General features: G+C 33.2%; 1 protein-coding gene across 3 annotated transcripts in view; it reads left to right on the forward strand.

Annotated features, from left to right (window-relative positions):
- The window catches only part of ASCC3 (activating signal cointegrator 1 complex subunit 3), a 359,800-nt gene that overhangs the window by 37,752 nt on the left and 298,755 nt on the right, over nucleotides 1-23,293 (forward strand). For all 3 annotated transcript variants that reach the window (XM_019442967.2, XM_019442970.2, XM_053904622.1), the window contains exon 4: nucleotides 4-563. In XM_019442967.2, coding sequence (XP_019298512.2) covers nucleotides 4-563 — 560 coding nt within the window. The remainder of the gene's footprint in view (nucleotides 1-3; nucleotides 564-23,293) is intronic.

Raw genomic sequence — 23,293 nt, forward strand, 5'->3', positions numbered from 1 at the left:
TAGTTGGAATAGATAATGGTAAAGAAGCAATTGAAAGTGCGGCTGCATTTCTCTTCAAGACATTTCACTTGAAGGACTCTGTTGGTCACAAGGAGACAAAGGCTATCAAACAGATGTTTGGTCCTTTTCCATCATCATCTGCCACTGCAGCTTGTAATGCTACTAATCGAATTATTTCTCATTTTCGTCAAGACAATCTTACTGCTCTTATCCAGATGACAGAAGAAGAATATGGTGATAGAATTTTATTTGGTAAAAATTTAGCATTTTCATTTGACATGTATGATTTGGACCACTTTGACGAACTGCCAATAAATGGTGAACCCCAGAAAACTATAAGCCTTGATTATAAGAAGTTTCTGAATGAACATTTTCAGGAACAGTCTACACCAGAGCTCAAGCCTGTGGAAAAAACAAACGACTCCTTTTTGTGGTGTGAAGTTGAGAAGTACTTAAATGCAACTTTAAATGAAATGGCTGAAGCAACAAGAATAGAAGATCTTTGCTGTACCTTATACGATATGCTTGCTTCTGTTAAAAGTGGTGATGAACTTCAGAATGAGGTATAGTTGAAGTTATTGAAGTTTTATATTAATGTGAATTACTTTAGTAGCCTTTTAAAACATGGATAGTTAGCAAAGATGGTTTAATATTGTGCTGCTATAAATACGTAGCCAAATGGCTTATATAGTAGGCATGCGTGTCTTTCCACTTAGTAGTTATAGGAGGACTGTGAGTGTGATGAATAGCAGAAGACTCCGAGGACAAGGTGTTAAGATGTCCTCTTGTCCTGGTTATTGGGACAGTCCTGGTTAAATCTGTTGTCACATTATAATAATCAGCAGGGCCCCTTCTTCAAAAAGTATATAGGTTTAAATAATAAGTCGTATGGCTACTCTACTAAAAAAGGTTAATGTTTGTATATTGTTTTAGATTTCTAAGAGTTCTTTGATGAAAATTTAATTTCAAAATATTAGACATTTAATATATTGAATGACTTACTGATTTAGAAAAATATTTTTCACTAGTTTCTATGTTTGAAAAAATAAGCTTTGAAAAACAGACTGATCCAGAAATAATTGGTCTGTTTTCTATTATGGAGTAAAGAACTGTCTTAATAAGTTTTTTATATCACACAAAGGAAAATGTTATTTTAATTACTTTCTATGCCATGATTTAGTTATGTTACTCAAAATGATGAATTGCAGCTACATAAAAGTTTATCTTAAGGTGTTGAGTTTTGCTGTCAATATTGGCATTATATTCCTTTCCTTTTATAAATTTAAAATGTCAATACAATTTTAATACTGGATAAATTGTGAGTAACATTTTTAATGAATTAAGAGAAGTGGCATATTGTTGTACAAAGGACACAGGCTTTGAAATCAGACAGTCCTTCCTTTCCCCTTTAAAATTGGTAGTAAGACTTTAGGTAATTGAATTTTCAGAGGCTGTTTTATTGTTGGGCTGTCTCCCAGGGCTATGAATGCAAAGATAATAGAATTGTTATAAACCTTAAATGAAGTATCATATGTGAAATGGTGAGTAGCATTTAGTAAATACTTACTACGTGGTAGCTGTGATTATTGTTATTATTTAAAAAAAATTTTTTTTAACATTTATTATTGAGAGACAGAGAGAGACAGACCATTAGCAGGGGAGGGGCAGAGAGAGAGGGAGACACAGAATCTGAAGCAGGCTCCAGGCTCTGAGCTGTCAGCACAGAGCCCAACGCGGGGCTCGAGATCATGGCCTGAGCCAAACTTGGACGCTTAACGGACTGAGCCACCCAGGTGCCCCTGTTATTATTATCTTAAATCACATGGAGTATCAGTCAGGAATACGGAAAAAAATACTAGTTATTTTTTCTTTTACAGAGAAAATTACTTAACAGATATTGGAGGACTGAATCCATGGCAATGATATTATGACTTTAGGTTGGAAATAAGTTATTGTTATTGTATTGTTTTGTTATTGTATTGTTAGTTCTGTGATCAGTCTCATTTATCTTGACTTTTTTACAATTTAATTTATATTGTGGTGGTCTACCTTCATAAATGGATTTTTTTAACATTCTGAAAATAATAGTATTGTTTTAAAAATTGTGATTTATAAAGAAAATTCTATTGATACTTGCTTATCATAATTGAATACATAGAAGTTTTCTTATTATAATTATAGTAAACCAAAGATTATAAATGTATAACTAATTTTATTTTTGAGTTAGCAGAAAAAAAAAAAACTATTCTTTTCACTTTTGAATATCGACAGTGAAGTTTGTTATTTCTTATTTCCTTGCCACAGTTTTTAAGTAGTAATTGAACCTGATTGTCGGAGGGAGAATGTTTTTTAGTTCTTAAGATTTTTTTTTTCATAGTCTACCTCATTACAAGGTCATACTGAATTCATGCATCTATCCATTCATATACTTGTATGCTTACCATATATGAAGTACAGTGCTAGTTATTGGACATAAAATGATGAATTAAGATAGCTACCTTTTCTCAGGAAATTGTTCAGTAGGAGGAGACATATTATTAAGTAAGTGTACTCAAATACCACAGGTATTGTGATACTACAGCTGACCCTTGAGCAACACAAGGTATTAGGGGCACTGACCCGCTGCACAAAGGTCCACTGTAACTTTTGATTTCCCCTCCCCCCAGCAAACTTAACTACTAATAGCCTACTGTTGACTGGAAGCATTACTGATAACACAAAAAGTCAATTAATAACATATTCTGTATATGTATTATATACTATATTCTTGTGATGAAGTAAGCTAGAGAAAAGAGAATGTTATTAGGAAAATCATAAGGAAGAGAAAATACATTTACAGTAATGTATTAATTGAGAAAAAAGCCCACATATAAGTGAACCCACACAATTCAAACCCGTATTGTTAACAGGTCAACTGTATATAGAGAGAAAATGGGGGGATAAAAGAACCAGTCATAGATTGTGTGGAGAGCTTAGTATGGTAGGCAAAGTATTCATAGAGGAGGTTAATCTTGAGCCAAGTCTTTTTTTTTTTTTCAATTATTTTTATTTTTTAATTTATTGTCAATTTGGCTAACAGTGTGTAAAGTGTGCTCTTGGTTTTCAGGGTAGATTCCTGTGGTTTATCGCTTACATACAACACCCGGTGTTCATCCCTTCTCAATGCCCATCACCCATTTTCCTCTCTCCCCCACCCCCCCATCAACCCTCAATTTGTTCTCTGTATTTAAGAGTCTCTTATGGTTTGTCTCCCTCCCTCTCTGTTTGCAACTATTTTTCCCCCTTCCCTTCCCCGTGGTTTTCTGTCAAGTTTCTCAAGATCCACATGAATGAAAACATTTGATATCTGCCTTTCTCTGACTGAGTTACTTCACTCAGCATAATACCTTCCAGTTCCATCCATGTTGCTGCAAATGGCACGATTTCATTCTTTCTCATTGCCCAGTAGTATTCCATTCTATATATAAACCATATCTTATTTATCCATTCATCAGTTGATGGACACTTAGGCTCCTTCCATAATTTGGCTATTGTTGAAAGTGCTGCTATAAACATTGGGGTACATGTGCCCCTATGAATCAGCAATCCTGTATCCTTTGGATAAATTCCTAGTAGTGCTATTTCTGGGTCATAGGGTAGTTCTATTTTTAATTTTTTGAGGAACTTCCACACTGTTTTCCAGAGTTGCTACACCAGTTTGCATTCCCGCCAACAGTACAAGAGGGTTTCTACACATCCTTACCAGCATCTGTTGTTTCCTGAGTTGTTAATTTTAGCAACTCTGACCGGTGTGAGGTGATATCTCAGTGTTGTTTTGATTTGTATTTCCCTGATAATGAGTGACGCTGAGCATCTTTTTATGTGTCTGTTGGCCATCTGAATGTCTTCTTTAGAAAAGTATCTATTCATGTCTTCTGCCCGTTTCTTCACTGGATTATTTGTTTTTCAGATGTTGAGTTTGGTAAGTTCTTTATAGATTTTGGATACTAATCCTTTATCCAAATCTTGAGGCAAGTCTTAAAATATACTAGATTTAACTTCTTCAAGTGGACCAGAAAGGTAGGGAACATATTTGAAATGTGAGCAAGAACATGGTGTGTTTAAAGAGCTGTAATCTATGTAGTGAGGGTGGAGATGTAAGAGGAATGTGGTTGAGAGACAAGCGGGGGTGGGAGGGGGGCGGTAGATGAGTAAGAGTCAAATAAAGTAAGGCCTTGTACACCTTGTTGAGGTGTACGGTTAGCCACTCTACAAACCAATAGATACACCTTGTATGGTCTGGTTTATTGATTTTTCAGTGTTTAATGGACAGTTTGACATGTACCAGTGGCTTGAGTAGTGGAGTTTTAAATGATTCATGTGGTGTTTTGGTTTTTTTAACTGTGAATGAAAATAAACAATTATTACGATAAGGTTTATTTTATAGGATAAGTTATTCATAGTTTATACATTTCGATTCCTTCCTGGGAAATTGTACTTTGTTATAGCAAATTTTCCTTATAATTTTGAAGTGATGCTTCAATAGAAAAATAGTTTCATTACAATCACTCTTGACCAGTGTTATTTTCACTTTGAGGCGTGCTATACATTATGTGTTGTCTATTGACTTTTAAATTTCTCTTCTTTAAACCTGGAAAGAATGTAATTAAAAGAGTAATCAGTTTATGTGATAGCATGGTTAATTTCCATTTCTTTTTGAAGTTTTAGTTGACTCTGTGGAATAGTAATATTTAAATAACCATGCTCTGTGCTGTTGCTCTAGAAATTTAGCAGAACCATGGGGAAATATTTTTACATGTAATGTAAAAGGGGTATGTAAAAAACTATGTCTATGCTGAAGGCATTTTTCTTCCTTAACATAGGATTTTCCAATTCTGAATTTAGTTTATTGACCTAACGACTGGTCAGTAAAGCAGTTTTTAAGAATTGGCTATTTAAAGTTTATTTTCCCAAGACCTTTATGTTATTGTTGAACTAGTGTTGGAAGGATGGAAATAAAAAGTGTGTGCATATGATGACATTTAGCACAAAGATGCAAGAGAGAGGTTCTAGTCTGAAACATGTGGAGAGAAATAATGCTAATGACAATAATATTAACAATAATGGCAACATTTGAGTGCCTACTGTTTGACATAAGGCATTAAGTTAAATGCTTTATGTGCATCATTTCATGTAATCCTTAACAGCAGTGATGGATTAAAAACTGTTAGAAACATGTCTAAAGCACTGAAAAAGTTACACTTGGAGACACTTCACTTCCCCGCCCATAAGTGATTAAACAGAAAAAAAAAATCATACTAAAGTGAATATAGAAAGTCTAATAAAATTTCTTTTGTACTAATTTATAGTTAAGGTGATGGCTTTTTCAAACATCAAATTCTTTAAAAAAGTTTTTTTTTCATTGTTACCTCTGCTTTGCTGGTACTTTGTGTGTGTGTGTGTGTGTGTGTGTGTGTGTAAATTTCAGTTTGTTAACATACACTCCAATATTGGTTTCAGGGGTAGAATTCAGTGATTCATCACTTACATACAACAACCAGTGGTCATCAACAAATGCCCTCCTTAATCCCCATCACCCATCTAGCCCATCTCCCACCCGTCTCCCTCCATCAACCCTCAGTTTGTTCTCTATCATTGAGAGTATCTTATGGTTCATTTCCCTCCCTCCTATTTCCCCCGCCACCCCATTCCCATATGTTCATCTCTTTTGTTTCTTAAGTTTCACATATGAGTAAAATTATATGATATTTGTCTTTCTCTGATTGACTTATCTCGCTTAACATAATACAGTCCAGCCCATCCATGTTGTTGCAAATGTTAAGATTTAATTCTTTTTTAATGGCTGAGTAATATTCCATTGTATATATATACCACAACTTCTTTATCCATTCATCATTTGATGGACATTTGGGCTCTTTCCATAGATGGCTATTGTTGATAATGCTTCTATAAACATTGGGGTGTTGGTACTTGAAGGAAATATTTTGTTGGCTTCATGTGTTATTGCTTATTAGGAGGATGTAGCTATTTTATGGAAATGTTAGGAAATTTCTCCAAGGTTACAAAATAGTGAATCCAAGATTAAATTCAGACATTCTATCTCCACTGTAGTGTACTTTCTTCACCAAGAAATAAATCTGTACATTTTTCTGTATTTGGTGCTTTGAAACATAAAACATTTTAAAGATATTGAGGAATCTTTGGCATTTACTCTAATTCACAATTTCTTTAGAAACAATGTTTTTCCCTTTTAGAGAGTTCCAAATATGGAATTGGCTGAAGTAAGAGAAAAGGATGAAACCTTATTAAAGATGAGTTTTAGTATTTCTGCAGATAATTAGTTACATTTGAAGTACTTATATGTATTTGTGACTGTTGTACTAATAAAATAGCTTACTTCTTAGATTTTCCAGTACCATCTTCTTTATATTCCGTACCCGGCACCTCTATGGGCTTTTCTTCTTTTAACCTCTCACTCCTAGTAATCTCTCTGTTAAGGCCACACTCGTTATAATTAAGCCTTAGAATTTGATTGGGCTGGAGAGTCTTTAGCCTTCTTTATGCTCTTGAGATATACTTATTTTATATATTTATTTATTTAGAAAATGTTCACTTTTCAAATATTTATATATTTATTTTGAGAGACACAGAGAGCCCACACGTGTGTACATGCCTGAATGGAGGAGGTGCAGAGGAAGAAGGAGAGAGAGACTCCCAAACAGGCTCCACCCCATCAATGCAGAGCCTGATAAAGGGCTTGATCTCAAAAACTGTGAGATCATGACCTGAGCTGAAGTCAGGAGCCAGATGCTTAACTGACTAAGCCACCCAGGTGTCCCTTTAAAATATTTATTTTAGCCATTAGCATTTTAGCATTTTAGCCATCAGAAGTAAATAAGACTTGAATGTTCCATGTTATTTTCTTCATGAGGACTCAACCTGATTGGTACAGATATCTTCCTGTTGTTGATGTTCCATAACCAGAATTGCAGCAATAGGTTTAGTCCTAGTGGGATCATATAATGAACTTTCAACAGAGACTTTACCTTTAAAAAGTAGTAACAGCAAGTCTACTACGTTTTCAGTGCCAATTATGTGTGGACCTGGACCAGGCTGTCTCTTTTGACATAACCAGTTTCTTCATAGTCCTGCATGGTAGCGGTAGAATCCTCTGTGTAAAGGTGGAAAACGAAACAAAGCAAAACTGAGGCCCATGTGTTTCCTAAAGTCATAAAGCAAGATATTGGTAGAAATTTGGGGACTTTTTCTGAGCCTAGGCCTGCTGTTCCATCTAGTATGCCATCAGATTCTTTGAAGAGAAGGCCACTGACTGATCAGACTCTTTGAATGAATTTCTTTTCTTACAAAGCTGGGTCAAATTCTGTCCCTGTTTGCTTACTTGTGGTTGACCATAGGCAGATTCCTAAGCCTTTATGAATGTCAGCTATTTGTAAAATATTTTCTTAGAAATTTTGCTTTGGGGAATTGTGAGATAATATATATGAAGTACTTAGCGTAATGTTTCACAGATTATAGGCTCTCAAATGTTAGTTTCTTGTCTTTCATATTAATGAGCATCATAAATTTATGCATATCAAAGTTTTATTAGAGTGTACACACTATAGATCAGCATATAAAATTTTATCTATACCTTGTAGAGATGTTTCAAGTAATAAAATAGCTTAAAGGCTAGGTCTTAATTCAGGTAATTATTTTTACAACTTTTTTTTCTATTTTGCTTTTGTAAGTCTTACTAATCCTAAAGAAAATCTTTTTAATTAATTTTTTGAAGTGGGTTCTGATTATCAGTCCTGGATAAAATAGAAAAGATGTTAATAGAAAAACACTTGAGAATATTGGACACCTATTAAAGATGTATCAGAGTATACATATCTTTTGGTACTCTTTCAATATTAAATGCTATTTGCAGAGTTATCAATGCTGATGTAAATATTGATAGAGTTATTGTGTAATCAGTTCTTAGGAAAAGTGAATTTTGAGTTGTATTGATATGATCATAGTTTGCTTTTGTGCATATGGGGCTTAGTCTTTATAGCATTTGTGATTTGACATTTGCTGTTAGCATTATCTCTTGACTCTTTGCAGATGGTGTTACTTGACCCATGCAAGTTCATTTCTGAATTTAACCCTGTTCCAGACATGTGCCTGATCCCAAGGAATAGGAGTTATTATTATGAGTTATATATTATATTATGTATATAAATTATATATATTTTTTAATATGTATTTGCAGTATAAATGATTCCAACATTCTTTGAAATTTTGGTGTAGAATAATTAGCATGGATTAATACAGTGGTTCTTGGGAACATTTTGTTCTCAAAACTCCTTTACACTCTTAAAAATTACTGAGGACCTCTTAGAACTTTTCTTTATGTTGTTTATCAATATGTTCTATTGATATATTAGAATGTATTATTAATACATTAAATGACTTAATAAGTATTATAAATTAATACTAAATCTATTAATATAAGAAAAATCTCTTATATTAATAATAATACTTAATCTGTTGTATTAATATAAGTAACATGTTTATGAAAAAACTTTTCTAAAATAAAAACATACAAGTTTGAAGAATGGCACTGTGTTACATTTTACCAAATTATTTCAATGTCTAGCTTAATAGAGGACAACTAGATTCCCATATGTGCTTCTGTATTCAGTCTGTTCTGATGTACATTATGTAGCCTCTGCAAAACTCAACTCACTTTATTATACTCATGGGAGGATGAGAATGAAGGAGGGAAAATAATATTTTAATAAACTATTATACTAATATTAAATTTATTACATTAAATAATAATGTTATTTATTTTTAATAATAATTTTGACTCCATGGACCTCTTAAAAGGATCTTAGAGATTTCAGACCACACTTTGAGAACCACTGATTTAATGTATATACTACAATTTAACAAGGAGGATATACTGATGGTTTTGGTACCTAGAATACAGGATTTAAAATTTTATTGTGCTGAATGATACCATTAATGCTTCATGAAAAGATTTTTCATCTATTTGATGTTGTACATTCTTCTTGGTAGCTTTAGCACTGCTGAACAGTAAGAAGGACACTGATATCAACCAGGTTGGAAATGAAATAGTGTCTTTTCAGTTATGAGGACCAACTATGTGTTACTTTTTCTATAGTCTTTCCACCAGTGAACAGAAGAGCCCTTCCTCCAACCAACTTTGAACAGAGAGCTGTCACTGGGTGAAATTATTATTTTAAGACATAGAGAATCTTTAGAGTCATAGAATTTTTCCACCCCATGTAGTATTTGTGGATCTAGTGTTCCATCAAAATGATGGTGCCAGTATGATGAGGTCTACTTATTCTAATGAAGATTTTATATTTTTCAAAAGGCATCCTGTCCTTTTCTTGAATAATTCTTTCATAATTTCCTTGTTTTGTTGAACTCATTCCATTTCTGTTGTATCTGCCATTTCGTCCTGAATTTGTACAGTGAGGCAACAAAATTGTAGGTGTCTACTCTTTTATATGACTGTTTTAGACATATGACAGCAGTTACATTTTCTCTTCCTTACCTTTTTTTCTTTTAAATATAAAACTCTTTCAGTTTTCCTCTATGTTGACATTAATCCATTATCAACTTTGCATACAGTTGTTCAGTGCTCCATAGATATACCAGTATTGACTTGTAGAATGCTTTCATCATCTTGTCTTAAAGGATATTACTTTCAGCTACTTTGCCAGTCTATAAACAGTTAACATAATAATCTCACGGGAAAATGAATTAAGACTATTTTGTCATGACTTTGTTTAGTGAATCCTGTTCTTTTTTGTTGTTACATTACCATGTGTGAATTTTAAGCTTACAGTTAAGTAGTTTTCACAATCCATCATTTTTATCTTTTTTGTTTTCTTTTTTAAAATAAGGGAATTTTGCCTTTCTCTGGCACTTGTGTTTTTCTTCATTATTTCTCAGAGATAGTAGTGATTATACTTAAAATTCTTGCCTGTTTAATAGAAAATGGTATCTCAGTATTTAACTACATTTTGTATTACAGCTGAGGTTACATTTTTTTTCATATACTTGGAGGCCTCTTACTCTTTTCTTGTGAGAATTACCAAGTTTTAATTTGATGAAGCTATTTTTTTTATTTATAAGAAAATTTATAATGAGATTAAAAACATTTTTACAGATGTTTTAAGTGTTCAGGTAGGCAAATCTATTCATCTTTTTACATAGGAATCTTCCTTTGGTGTTAGACTGCTTAGAAAGGCAGTCCCTAAGACATGATTGAACCTCCCATGTTTTTGAACTTTTTTTTTCATTTTTAGCCTCACTGGTTTTTATAGAATGTTATTTGGATAAGATGTCTCTTTTCTCTGTATTTGATTTACGGACACATATCTAAATATGTCCATATTGCATACTCTAAAATGATATAGCCATTTTCTCCCAAGGGTTCTTGTCACTTCCACATTGTTTACTATTTTAGGTTTTTCCTTCCTATGTTCACTTGATAAATGGTGAAATTTTCATGAGGAAAAATCAAGAATCATTTGTTCTACTTTGAGCTGAATGTAAAATTGAGGAAAGCTCAAGATAAGTGAAGTATTTCACCTATTATGTCTGTTGAGTTACATAATCTATACTGGGAAGGCACTAGGTATATTTTGTATTATCTTGGTTGTGTGTTTCTTTTGTTCCTCTACGTATGGCTACAGTTGTTAGAATGATGTTAGATGTTAGAATGACTGTGACATGATAAAATCGGTAAATATAAATTTATATCCTCGTAACCAGGAATACTGTTAATTCCAGATAGGAAAATCCGGTTTAGCATCTGCATTTGTTTAAAGAAAAAAAATTGTTTTTTCTTAACCAGTGGCTATTTCCTGCTTTATTTTTTGACCACGTTTAGGTTTTAAATGTATATATTACTCCAATAAGAAAACAATGATGTCAAAAATCCATTTGTTTTAGTTAAAAACACAAAACAAAAACCTATTGTAGGTGAATGAATGTCCCCTGTTGGGCAAAACTCTATCCCCACTTGTTAGCAACTTGTAGTTAAACTCACAGTGAAGACTTTTAAATACTCGCTGTTTCTAATCTGTGGCAGTAACAGATTTCAAACCATTTTGCTCTTCATTGGAATGGTTACTCAAAGTGAGACATTTTGCCAAGTTTCATACTTGCTCTCTTATTTTCTGTTTGGCACTGTTTGAGTATGCATTCATTCATTCATTAATTGTCTAATGTGTGTCAAATACTCTTAGGTTTTAGGAGACAAAAAGAAATCTAACAAAGTTTAATCAACCCACTCTCATTACCTTGTATTTAAAAGGGAAATGGAGCTCCCAGACGGCTGGGTCAGTTAAACATCCAACTTTGGGCTCAGGTCATGATCTCGTGATTTGTGAGATCGAGCCCACATCTGGCTGTCTGCTGTCAGCACAGAGCCTGCTTTAGATCCTCTGTCTCCTTAGCTTTTGCCCCTCCCTGCTCGCTCGCAAGCTCTCTCTCTTTCAAACATAAATAAACATTAAAAAAAAAAAAGGGATGAGGTGCCTGGGTGGCTCAGTTGGTTAAGTGTCCAGGTTCAGGTCATGATCTCATGGTTCATGAGTTTGAGCCCCGCACTGGACTCTGTGCTGACAGCTCAGACCCTGGATCTTGCTTTGGATTCTGTGTTCCCCTGTATGCCCCTTCCCCGCCCACTCTCTTTCTCTCTCTCAAAAATAAGTAAACGTTAAAAAAGCAGAAATAGACAAGCAAATTATGTTTGGTATAGTGAATAGTATTATGACTAATTTGGGAGAGCACATACATTTTATATACTGAGAGATATCTATAATATATTGATATGGGAAATAAGTAAGATAATGCATTTTATTAGTAAAATAAAGGATAAATTTCTGTTCTAATAATATTTGAGATTAAAAAAACATTTTAGATATTTCAGTTGTCAGCTTATAAACATAAATGACTATAGATTTAGAAATTGCTCTGAGTGTTCACTTGAATATTTAATATTTAATACATTAAATTGTTCAGCTTTATATATACACGTTTGCACACATATATACACATACATAATGGCTGTAAATTTGTTTAAGGAAATTAAAATCAGCGTGTTTTCTAAGGATCAGGCTATCAATTTGCCATGAAAATGTAAAGTAAGCTATTAAATATACAGTGGTACCTAACTGTAACCTTACACACATCTAATTAATTATAGCATGTGAGGAATAAATAGGTTCACATTTCAAGTAGTTTTAATTAAGTTATAAGTGACCTTGGTTTTAGCTCTGTGTTAGATTAAGTACCTGTAAATAATGAATATTAGTTATTCTGAAAACATAATTAATCTAATTCTCTGCAATGCAACAACAATTTGCGTAATACATTTTTCTTGAGAGAAAAATAAATTCTAAATAAATGCTGTCCTAATTTTCATGGCCTTTTTTATGTATTTAAGATTTTATTTTGGAGTGTATGAATATTTAATAATCTTTTATGCCACAAACTAAGAATAATTTACAGTGTTATTAACACACTCTGCTTTATGTAATTATTCTAATACTCAATTCCACATGGACTGTTAATTCAAAGCTTTTTTCAGTTGCTTCACTTTTAACATTTTGTTTTATCATATTTCATTATTCTTAGTTTTTAATATGCACACCTTTTTCATTTGACATACAAATCTAAAATAGCTTATTATCTCAAAAGAAGATGTTCTCTAAATTAAATATAGTTTTTCTTTAGATACTGTACTTACTATAATATATAATGTATGCTGTTTAGTACATACAGTGGAGATGCAGATACATCCTTAATTTTTAAAATGAGAGTATAATTAAGAAAGAAAACACCTGGATTTACTTTCATTTATGAGAATGTGAATGCCTCCTTTTTTTCTTGAGGCTTTATTACATGGGCACTGGTGCATTATATGGTTTTTCCCATCCTCCTGGTATGTTTAGAATCCCAGTCTGACTAGAGGATTTGTAAATTATGCTGTTTTAATACCTTACTTCATAAAATAAACTTCTGGAGCTTTCTTTTTCTGTTTGCAAACAGTTTCTATAAGAAATGATTATCTCTTTCTCTGGCCTGTTGTCTTTTTGGAGGGCAGACTTTAATTAGCAATTCACATTTTACAGTAGTTGGCTTATTCAGATTTTTTATTAGTTAAATCAAGTTTAAAAATTATATATATATTTTATGGAACTAGCCATTTTATGTGAGTACTCAAGCTTTTAGCTCTAAAGTTATTTATAATGTCTTTCATTTAAAAAAAAAAAGATGTTTACATTGGTTTTTAGTTGTATTGTCCCTTTCTTTCTATCTGCCTTTTCTCTATTTTCTCTTTATTATTAGGGGAATGTTAGTTTTGTTTTCAGAGAACCACTCTTGGGTTTGTTGTTCTTCTCTTTATTTTTCTCCCCACATATGCTTTGTCTTTTATTAATATAGTATGTATTAGTTTTAAACAATAAGAGGTGTCAGTTTTCCAACCTTTAGATACATGAGGGTTGGGACAAGCTCCGTGACTTTCTAGTTACACCCAGTTATAACAGATGTATTTGTTTCACAATGGAAATGGGTTTCTTTAAAATTTATAATCTGTTTACAGCTACTTGTTTTCTTATGCTATCAGTAACAATCATGATAATATTTGAAACATTCTAAAAATATAAGGTGATCTCAAGGACATTTTATTGTATTTGAACAGTGAGAGATCCCAGTGAAAAATTCCAAAAGAGATGTGTATTTTATAACCTGATGACTAATGCTGATAGAAAATGATCTCATATTGATCTTTTTATTACTTGTTTTCTTCACAAAGATTCGTTTATATATGTAAGGCATTTTTAAAAGGTAGTTTTCGTTTAAACCACAAGTAGGATAATCATTCAACTTTGCAAATATTTATCAACATTAAGAGAATAGTCACTTTGATAATAGGCATATAATTCTTTTTTTTTCCTTGAATCCTATATCATCTTTTAAAAAAAAATAATGGACTTTTTAAAGACCAAGTTTTAAGCTTACAGAAAAATTAAGCAAAAAGAATAGAACATCAATATACCCTCTTTTGTTTCATAAATTCTTTTTAATGGAAGCATCTGCTCTGTTGATCTCGGAGCTTCATAGTATTACTTATTGTAAAGTCCTCGTCACATTTAAGGTCTTCTGGAATGACTTTAAGTTCCTTGTTGATTTTGTTGCCTATTGTTTTTAGGATAAAATTTCTTCATATGTTTTGGAATTTTAATTCTTATGCTGATGCCAATTTATAATTTCTCTGCCTGTATCCCCCCTACTCCCTGTCTTAAGATTTTTGCAGTAGCTGTGGCCCCGAGTGCCGTTTTGGTAGTAGTTATTTTCAGCCCCTCTCATGAACAGCACAGCCCTATTCCCTTGTGCTGGCTTCAGCTAAGCCTAGCTTCCATGTTGCATGGGGCATTTCTCATTTAGACTGTCCCAGGGAGCCAAACTCCTGGCCATGCTGTCCAGAACTGGAACCCAGCTTGTTACGTCATCTCTTCCTAATGTTTTGCCTTTTTTGCTTAATGTTTGGCCCAAGGAGATATTTTTCTTGCTTTTAAGTTTGAAATGTGTCTTTTCTGTTTTTCTGTTTTACCAGAAGAGGCGCTTTAAAGCATGAATTTTGTGTCACTGTTTCTTATTCATCTTAATTGCTAATACTTGTTCTTTCAGAAGGTAGTCTCCTTCCTATCTTAAGCATGAAGGAGAAGAGATTTTTTTCAAGGTAATTTTAAGAAGAAGTTTAAAAGTAAAATCTATTTTAGTGTATGTAGCGTTTTTGTTGTTGTTTTTTTTTTTTGTTTTGTTTTGTTTTAAAGGAGAAATAACTTGTTATCCTTATAGGATCATCATATTTTTTATTGTGGCAAACTATTTAAGGGTTTAGCTATTTAAGAACAATATACAAATTGAAAACAGTAGAGTAACTAAATTCAGTGACCAATAAAAACTTATTCAATTGTTATTTCTATTTAGGGTTAAAGTTGAAATGTTGATTTCGCTCAAGGTAAAGGAAAATTGATCATCATTGTTATGTTGTTTTAATAAGAATAACAACTATATATATAGCCTGTATAAGTATTATGATGATTCTGGGAAAAAACAAAAACCCCAAGCCAGGAACACACTGCTTATATTATTGTAAATATTTGCTCTATTTTACTACTTTTAGCCCTGTCTCTAGTTTTATATGAGTAGTGGTTCTCTTATCTTTGTTGCTTATGCATTTTGTATATCAGTTGATACATAGAAAAAGTTATGTGTGATATACTATTCTTGGGGATTGAACTTCTATGTAGAGAATTTAGTGCCTTGCAAATCCCTGAAACAGAAAGGACCCCTAATCAATGTTGTGATTTTTATTGTCTGTACCAATAAGGAAGAGGCTAAACATTGTTTGCATATTACCAGCCTATATGAAATGTAATAAATAATTTTCATACAAATATTAAATGTGTATATGAACAATCATAGGTATTGCTTTCTATGAAAAATGTTCCTTTTCTCTTGATACACAAAGAAATAAGCTTACTTAAAGAGTAATATTTCACCCAGTTCCTCCATTTTATAAATCTGGTCATTTAGAGGCTCAAACAAATTTTTAATTTCTGTGGGTTAGCTGCTGTTCTCTTTTGTAACTAGCTGCTGTTCTCTTTCATAAAAGGCTACATATTGTATGATTGTAACTATATGACATACTGGAAAAAGGGAAACTCTGAAGATAGCCAGATCAGTGGTTGCTAGGGGTTGGGAAGGGAGAAAGAGATGAATTGGTGGAGCACGGGGAAGTGGATCTATTCTGTATGAAACTATTAATGGTAGAAATGTCATATAGTCATTATGCATTTGCTAAAACTTGTAAAATGTACAACACAAATATAAACTGATGTAAAACCATGGACTTTAAAAAATCTAATTTGGTAGTCAATATGATACAACTAGACATAAATTATGGTATGTAAATATAGTCTATCTAGCACTCACCTGACCATTTTACAGTAGAATCAAAATATCTTCTAAGCCAGTGCTTTCTTTTTGCAATGATTGAAATATTCTGTTTGCTCTCCAACGTGGTAGCCACTCGTCACTTGTGGCTGTTGAATCTCTTGAAGTATGGCTAATAGGACTGATAAATTGTATTTTAAATTTATAATTATTTAGAATGTAAAGATACGATGTGGGATGCCTGGGTGATTCAGTCGGCTAAGCATTGGACTTCAGCTCAGGTCATGATCTCATGGTTATTGGGTTCAAACCCTGCATCAGGCTCTGTGCTGGCAGCTCGGAGCCTGGAGTCTGCTTCAGATTTTGTATCTCCTTCTCTCTCTGCCCCTCACCCACTCATGCTTGCTCTCTCTCTCTCAAAAATAAATAAACATTAAAAAATTAAAAAAAAAAGATATCATGTGGTTAGTGGCTACAATATTAGGGAAGTATCTAAACTAGACAAACAAGATAGAGAAATGTCAGTGATTAATACAGTTAGGTGGCATTAATAGTTTATTGAAAACCTTTATCATAAATATTGGTCCATTAACAATTTGGGATCAGTTCTTTATTTCTTTTTCTTATTCTTTATTCTTTTTACATTTGCCCTATCCTCAGCACTTTAATTGATAATTTGCATAAAGGCATAGTTTTAATTGAACTTAGGTTCAGGGTAGTGTTTACTGATATGACAGATGCCCAAATATGGATTTACAAAGCTATCAAAAGACTAAAAAGAAGAAGCAGGAAGAAAGTGAACTTTATAAGCAATCCATTTGAATTCTGCCTTTACTAATTATAAAAAATACAGGATATGGAAAGCTTGGACTACTAGGAATTCATGTGGTAAAAACCTAAAACCAAATGTTTTGGCTACACATTCAGTTTGAGTTAATAGTGTGATGTTGTGACTGACTTCGGCTATGTTCAGAAAAGTTGAACATCTAGTTCAAAATTCTTGTAATCTCTGTGATCTGCCCTGATAAAATTATATTTGAAATATTATGTTCAGTTTTGGTTTATGATGCTGTTTTTTTTAAAGTTTCAATAAAAGGTACGTTTGTAAAGGAACGTGGATAAAGAATTATGTAGAAACCAAGTTATATGACTAATAGTAAGGAATTGATGTATATTTACCTGGGAAAGAAAGGACCTGTGGGTAAAATGTGACTAGTACTTTGCTTTATCTTTAGATATTTGAAAGGCTGTCTTATAGAATGTTACTAAGATCATTCTCTGTAACCCAGAGAACACAGCTAGAATGATAGATGAAAGAATAGAGAGGCTGATTGGGCTCAATATAAGAAAAGATTTTTTTTTTAATTTTTTTTTTAACGTTTTTATTTATTTTTGAGACAGAGAGAGACAGAGCATGAACGGGGGAGGGTCAGAGAGAGAGGGAGACACAGAATCTGAAACAGGCTCCAGGCTCTGAGCTATCAGCACAGAGCCTGACACGGGGCTTGAACTCACAGACCGCAAGATCATGACCTGAGCCAAAGTCGGACGCTCAACCGACTGAGCCACCCAGGCGCCCCAGAAAAGATTTTTTGATAGTGTGTTTGCTAGCAGTGGCATGAATTATCTTATAAGATAGTTTGTTGCTGGCAGATGTATGCTGGATGTTCATCAGCTAGGAAATAATTGTCAGTTAACAGCAATTAGTATTGAGCGTTTATTGCCAAATACCGTGCTGATTTCTTTTAACAGATGAGAAAGCTAACGCTCAGGAGCTTAAGAAAGTTGCCAGTAGTCCTATAGCTAGGAATTGACAAAACTGATAACTAAAGTTAGTTCTCTCTGAATGTAAGCCCATGTTCTCAACTGTCCTCCTATTCTTCTTCCCATTACTAATCATTGCTTTTACGAGAGCTTTGTTTAGTTATCCTCTAATGTCCCTTCCAAATGCGTAGATGACCACATTGTAGTTTTTTGAAAAAGTGTATGTAAAAGATGACTATGAGGAAGAATGATCTGGCTCTAATATGTAGCAGATTGAAGTAGAGACCTACTGGTCGTTGGCAGGAAGATTAAGGAAGCTGTGATCTGACCAATTATTGATTGAAGCATTGTTTCAAACTTAATGCTGTTTTTTACAGAGCACCACAATATATTGTGTTTAACTTCACAATTGAACCAAGAACAGTTTCACAGTAGAAATTAAAGTTAGGATATGTGTATGCACATATTACAATCATGAGCATACTTTCTTAAAAACATGTTGACATAAATATGCATATCAGATGTTTTTAATATTTGTTGTGTTCATTTATTTCTTAACAGTAGTTGATTTTTAGATATGTTTGTAGTGTTTTCATTTAATTATTTTCTATTATGATTGTTTTTAAGTGATAAATACATCAGTGTTGTATATAATTAGCAAAAATTTATTAAATACTTCTTCAGATACAGGGAAAATATATGCTTTAATTTTTTTTAATGTTTATTTATTTTGAGAGAGAGAGAGAGAGAGAGAGAGAGAGAATACAAGCAGGGGAGGCAGAGAGGGAGAGAGAGAGAATCCCAAACAGGCTCTGAGATGCCAATGAAGAGCCCAATGCGGGGCTCGATCTCACAAACCGCGAGATCATGACCTGAATTTAAACCAAGAGTTGGATGCTTAACGGACTGAGCCACCCAGGCGTCCTGAAAATATATGCTTTATTTGTAAAGCACTTCATACCTTGCTTGGGACACAAATAGTATACAAGTGTTAGGTATTGTTATCAATATTATTGTGATTCAAATTATTTTTATACTTTTATTTCTCTCTTTATGATTCATTTATTTTAATAATATTAAACACCTAACATTAACTATATGGAAGGCATTGTGTCAAAAACATTTACATGTATTATTTTTTTCACATCACAGCCCTGCAAAGGATGGGAGTGTACTCTTATTCCTGCTATACAAATGAGAACATAGGAAGCTCAGAGAGGATGTCTGAGGTCCTAAAACTCTTGAGCATTAGGCTAAAGATTTGAGGCCTGGCTGACTTTCTCCTATGCTAAACTGCTATGTTAGACTAGCATTCATAAATTTTTAGATTATTAAATTAAACCGACTGACAAGGAATAATATGAAATAATGATGGGGTTGCTAATTTAGAATGCACTTAAAAAAGTTGTAAAAAATGAGCAGTGATGGTATCAGTGGATTATACATATTTTGTATTCCTTGAGTTCTATAAAACACCAGCAATTTTCAGAAACACCATTCATTTAATAACCTTTTCAGAGAAAGTATTATGAAACATAGGTAGTAATTAAGACATACCTAGATTAGAAAACTGTTACATTGTGAAAAACTTTCATAACAGAATGATACTTTAAAGCACTGGTCTCCAAACTTTTTTGATCATACCTTCTAATAATCACTTTTAATAATGCATCCTTGATATAAATGTAGTTATTTAATTTAAAGTATATACATATACTATTCTGCCTTATGTTCAACATAAAACATACATAGAAATGGAGAGTTAAAAAGGATGCTGCTTTAGAAGTTATATTTAACTTTATTAATGGTATTAAAATTCTAGTCAGAGCAATATGATTGAGTATGCATCAGTATTTTTTTTTATCATAGTTTAGCACTTGTGACATTTTGAAATTCTGGTTCTATGTGCATTTCAATTCAGTACTCCATTTTTAGAACAATGGAGAGCCACTGGAGAGTTTGTTGGCAAGGGGTAGAGGGGAGGTAGCATGTATTAGTCAGACCTACATTTCATATAATTTACTGTGGTTGCTATGTGGAGAATGGATTGGAGTGTTTTGGATAGATGTGCAAAAACCATTTAGGAAGTCTTTTGAGTGGTACAGGCAGTAAAGGTTTGGGAGCTTAAAAATAGATAAGCATAAAGACTTGAAATCTGTTTAGTGGTTGAGATCAAGAGGACTTGATAGTGGATTGGATGACAGAAGTGGTGTGGGTGTTGTGGGGTAAAGAGGTGGTTATGGATGCATTTTAGCCTTTCACTTATATAACTGGAGGGATGGCAGTAATACCATTCATGGAAATAGTGAACACTTAGAAAAGGGTGAAGAGGGTAGAAAACCAAACATAGTTTTGGACATGTAGAATTGTGAGAGGTCTTGAGACCTCCAAGTGGAGATGATAACTGGGCAATTAGATATAATTTTATACATCCTTCCCAGAACTGTAGTCTGTGCACAGAGTAGAGTTCTGGGAAGGATATATAAAATTAAGAGTTTTTAGCATATGTTTGCTAAGGAATGTAAGGGCTTAGATGTGAACAGCTAAGGAGAGAATATGGAGTGAAAGTGAGAGAAAGCCTAGGATTAAGCCTTAAGAAACTCCAACATTTGATAGGCAAAGTGGGCCTGAAATGGAGATAGGAAGGTAGCTCTAAGTGGTAGGACACATCAAAAGAGTGATGTATCAAGGGTATCAAAGGAAAAGTGTGTTTAAAGAAGTATAAGGAGTATTTAGCAGTGTGGAATGATAAGGAAGATGGGGTCAAAATAAAATTCACTTTCTTCATCAAATCTATGAATTAGTATTCTTCAAACAGAATGGAAAATAGAGGTGCCTGGGTGGTTCAGTCAGTTAAGCATCTGACTGTGTTTTGGTTAAGGTCATGAATTCGAGGTTTGTGAGTATGGGCCCTGCATTGGCCTCTGTGCTGGCATCACAGAGCCTGCTTGAGATTGTTTCTCTCCTCTTTCTGCTCCTCCCCTACTCATTTTGCTATTGAAAAAGTTTGCATAGATATATCTTATTTTTATTTGTTTTTCATGTTCTACAATATTTTTTTGATTGTGACCTTAAAAAGTATGACTCAAATTGAACTCAGCACTCTAAAAATGGTTTAATCAATGTAATAGCCTTTGAGTTGCTAAATGGGATTTTTTAAAGTAATGTCTAGGCCCTACGTAAGGCTCAAACTAATGAACTGCTGGAGATCAAGAGTTGCATGCTTAACCAACTGAGCCAGCCAGGAGCCCCACTAAATGAGATTTTTGAAATATTACTATTAATACATAAATTTTTCCCAGCCTTCATTACATTTTTTATTCATACTGACCTTACAAGTAACCACCCCCCTCACCCATCCTTTCAGGATTTTTCTTAGGAATTTATTTGTAGGACCAGGTTTACCCATCTTACAGAAATTCACATGAGTTTTTGTTGTTGTTGTTTTGTTTTTTACCCTAATTGTGGGGTTTTATATTTACCTCCGTTACTTCCCCTTAGGTCCTGCCAGATATATCAGACAATTTAGAAAATTTATAATCTTGATTCTACCATGCAACTTATTAACACGTTAGCAAATTTGATTTAATGTCTTCACTTTATATATCATTGATAAAATTTTGAAAAGGACAGAGACATGGCCCATCCTTGTAGAAAAACGTTAGTGGCTTAACTCGGTATTGAGATTAATCCCATAATCTACTTAACCATGTTGTTATACAAAAAGATAGTTCGCTCACATCAAGATACCATGTCTACTCTGTATCCCTGAATCATTTTTCAGAATGTGCATTGACTATTTGATATGTAGAATGGTTGATCTTTCTTTTGAAAGGTCTTTTAGAACTCCAAATAGACTTAGTTTTGACTTTTGATGAATTCTTTAATATTGACTATATAGAAACAGAATGGAACTGACAAACCTTTTATAAATAATAAAATTTTATTTGCTTTCAAGCAATTAGCAACTAAATAATTGTTCTTTTTTGGTTTTTGTTTTTATTTACCTGAGAAGCAGAGTTCAGACAGGATATTGACATGACCAAAGTTGTATTTTAAACGAAAATAATATTTTTTTCTCTAAATCTTTTGAGTAAACTGATAGTCCAAGGATGTTTATCATATTTATTCTGTGGTTTCACAGACACTCAGCAAATCTTTGCATATCGCAGTTTGAGAACAAATTTATAGTTCTAATTTAAGCTCATTCTCTCTCAATTTTCATAGGTTTTATAGTATAATTTTCCATGGTATATTATTCAAACATTTATCATTATCTTTTGCTTTATAATGTACCATTTGTGATTCACTTGATACTGTGTTGAGAATATAACATCCATTGTACCATTGTTCTTTTGGAACAAAAATGATATTCAGAATATGGGATAAAGTGGGAATTACTTTTTCTGAGAGATTAACAAGCTATATTTATCTGTTAAAAGTATTATAAGAAACAAGGAAGTAATACCATTTTAAAGTTAGTGTGTACATACTCTGAAATAATTTTTTTTGACACTTAGGAATGTAGACTCTTGGTTGATTTTTTAACTTTTTCCATTCTATTTGATTTTGATAAAGAACTACTTCAATTTAATAATTTAATTTAATGAAAATGGATTTATAAAACAATGAGAATTCTAAGAGAAACTTTATCTATTAAAATACCTTATAATAATAATACATTGATTATAATGTGTTTTAAAAATGTTTATTTCGAGAGAGAGGGAGAAAGAGTGTGTATGTGTGTGAGAGCAGGGGAGGGGCAGAGAGAGAGGGAGAGAGAGAATCTGAAGCAGGCTCTATGCTGTCAGCACAGAACCCAATGCTGAGCTCCATCTCATGAACTGTGAGATCACAACCTGAGCCAAAATCAAGAGTTGGACACTTGTAACCAACTGAGCCACCCAGGCACCCCAATAATGGCTTTAACAACCTCTATCAGGGCTTTAACAACCTCTATTACTCTTGTGGTCTCCTTTAAATTTCATATCTTTAATTTATAGCCAGGGTAGTGAAACTTTCTTTCTTTTCTTTCCTTTTTTTCTTTTTTTTTTACTTTTCTTTCGTTTCTTTCTAAACTTTGTAGTTGATGTCTGTTTCTGTACTCATGGCTAACTTTTCCCTCCCTCTTTGTTTTGCAATTTGATAGCTTCTGGAACTTGTGTCAGTGCATAGAGCAGTGATCCAGACAGCTGTACCTTTACAAATAGTCATGCTCAGTGCCAAATTAGTTTGTAGTGCAAATCTTGAATGAGAACTGCACCTGCTCTCACTGTGGATGAAAATGGCAAATGTTAGGGAAAGCATAATTTGGGGATTACTTTAAATTTGGTAACAGCTGATCTCAGAATTCTACTGGGGATTCTTCATCTTGGAAGTCATGGAAGTCCTACTCTTCAGAGCAAAACAGCTCTTTTGCTAGGTCTTAGGTATGTTATTTTTAAGAAATAATGGGCTTGAAAGAGAGAAAGAAAGAAAGAGAAAAAGAAAGAAAAGAAAAGAAGAGAAAATGGCTCTGTGCTGTGGTGATCCT

This window comes from Panthera pardus, unplaced genomic scaffold, assembly GCF_024362965.1.
Source record: "Panthera pardus isolate Hobbes unplaced genomic scaffold, ASM2436296v1 HiC_scaffold_17, whole genome shotgun sequence".
Lineage (NCBI taxonomy): Eukaryota > Metazoa > Chordata > Mammalia > Carnivora > Felidae > Panthera > Panthera pardus.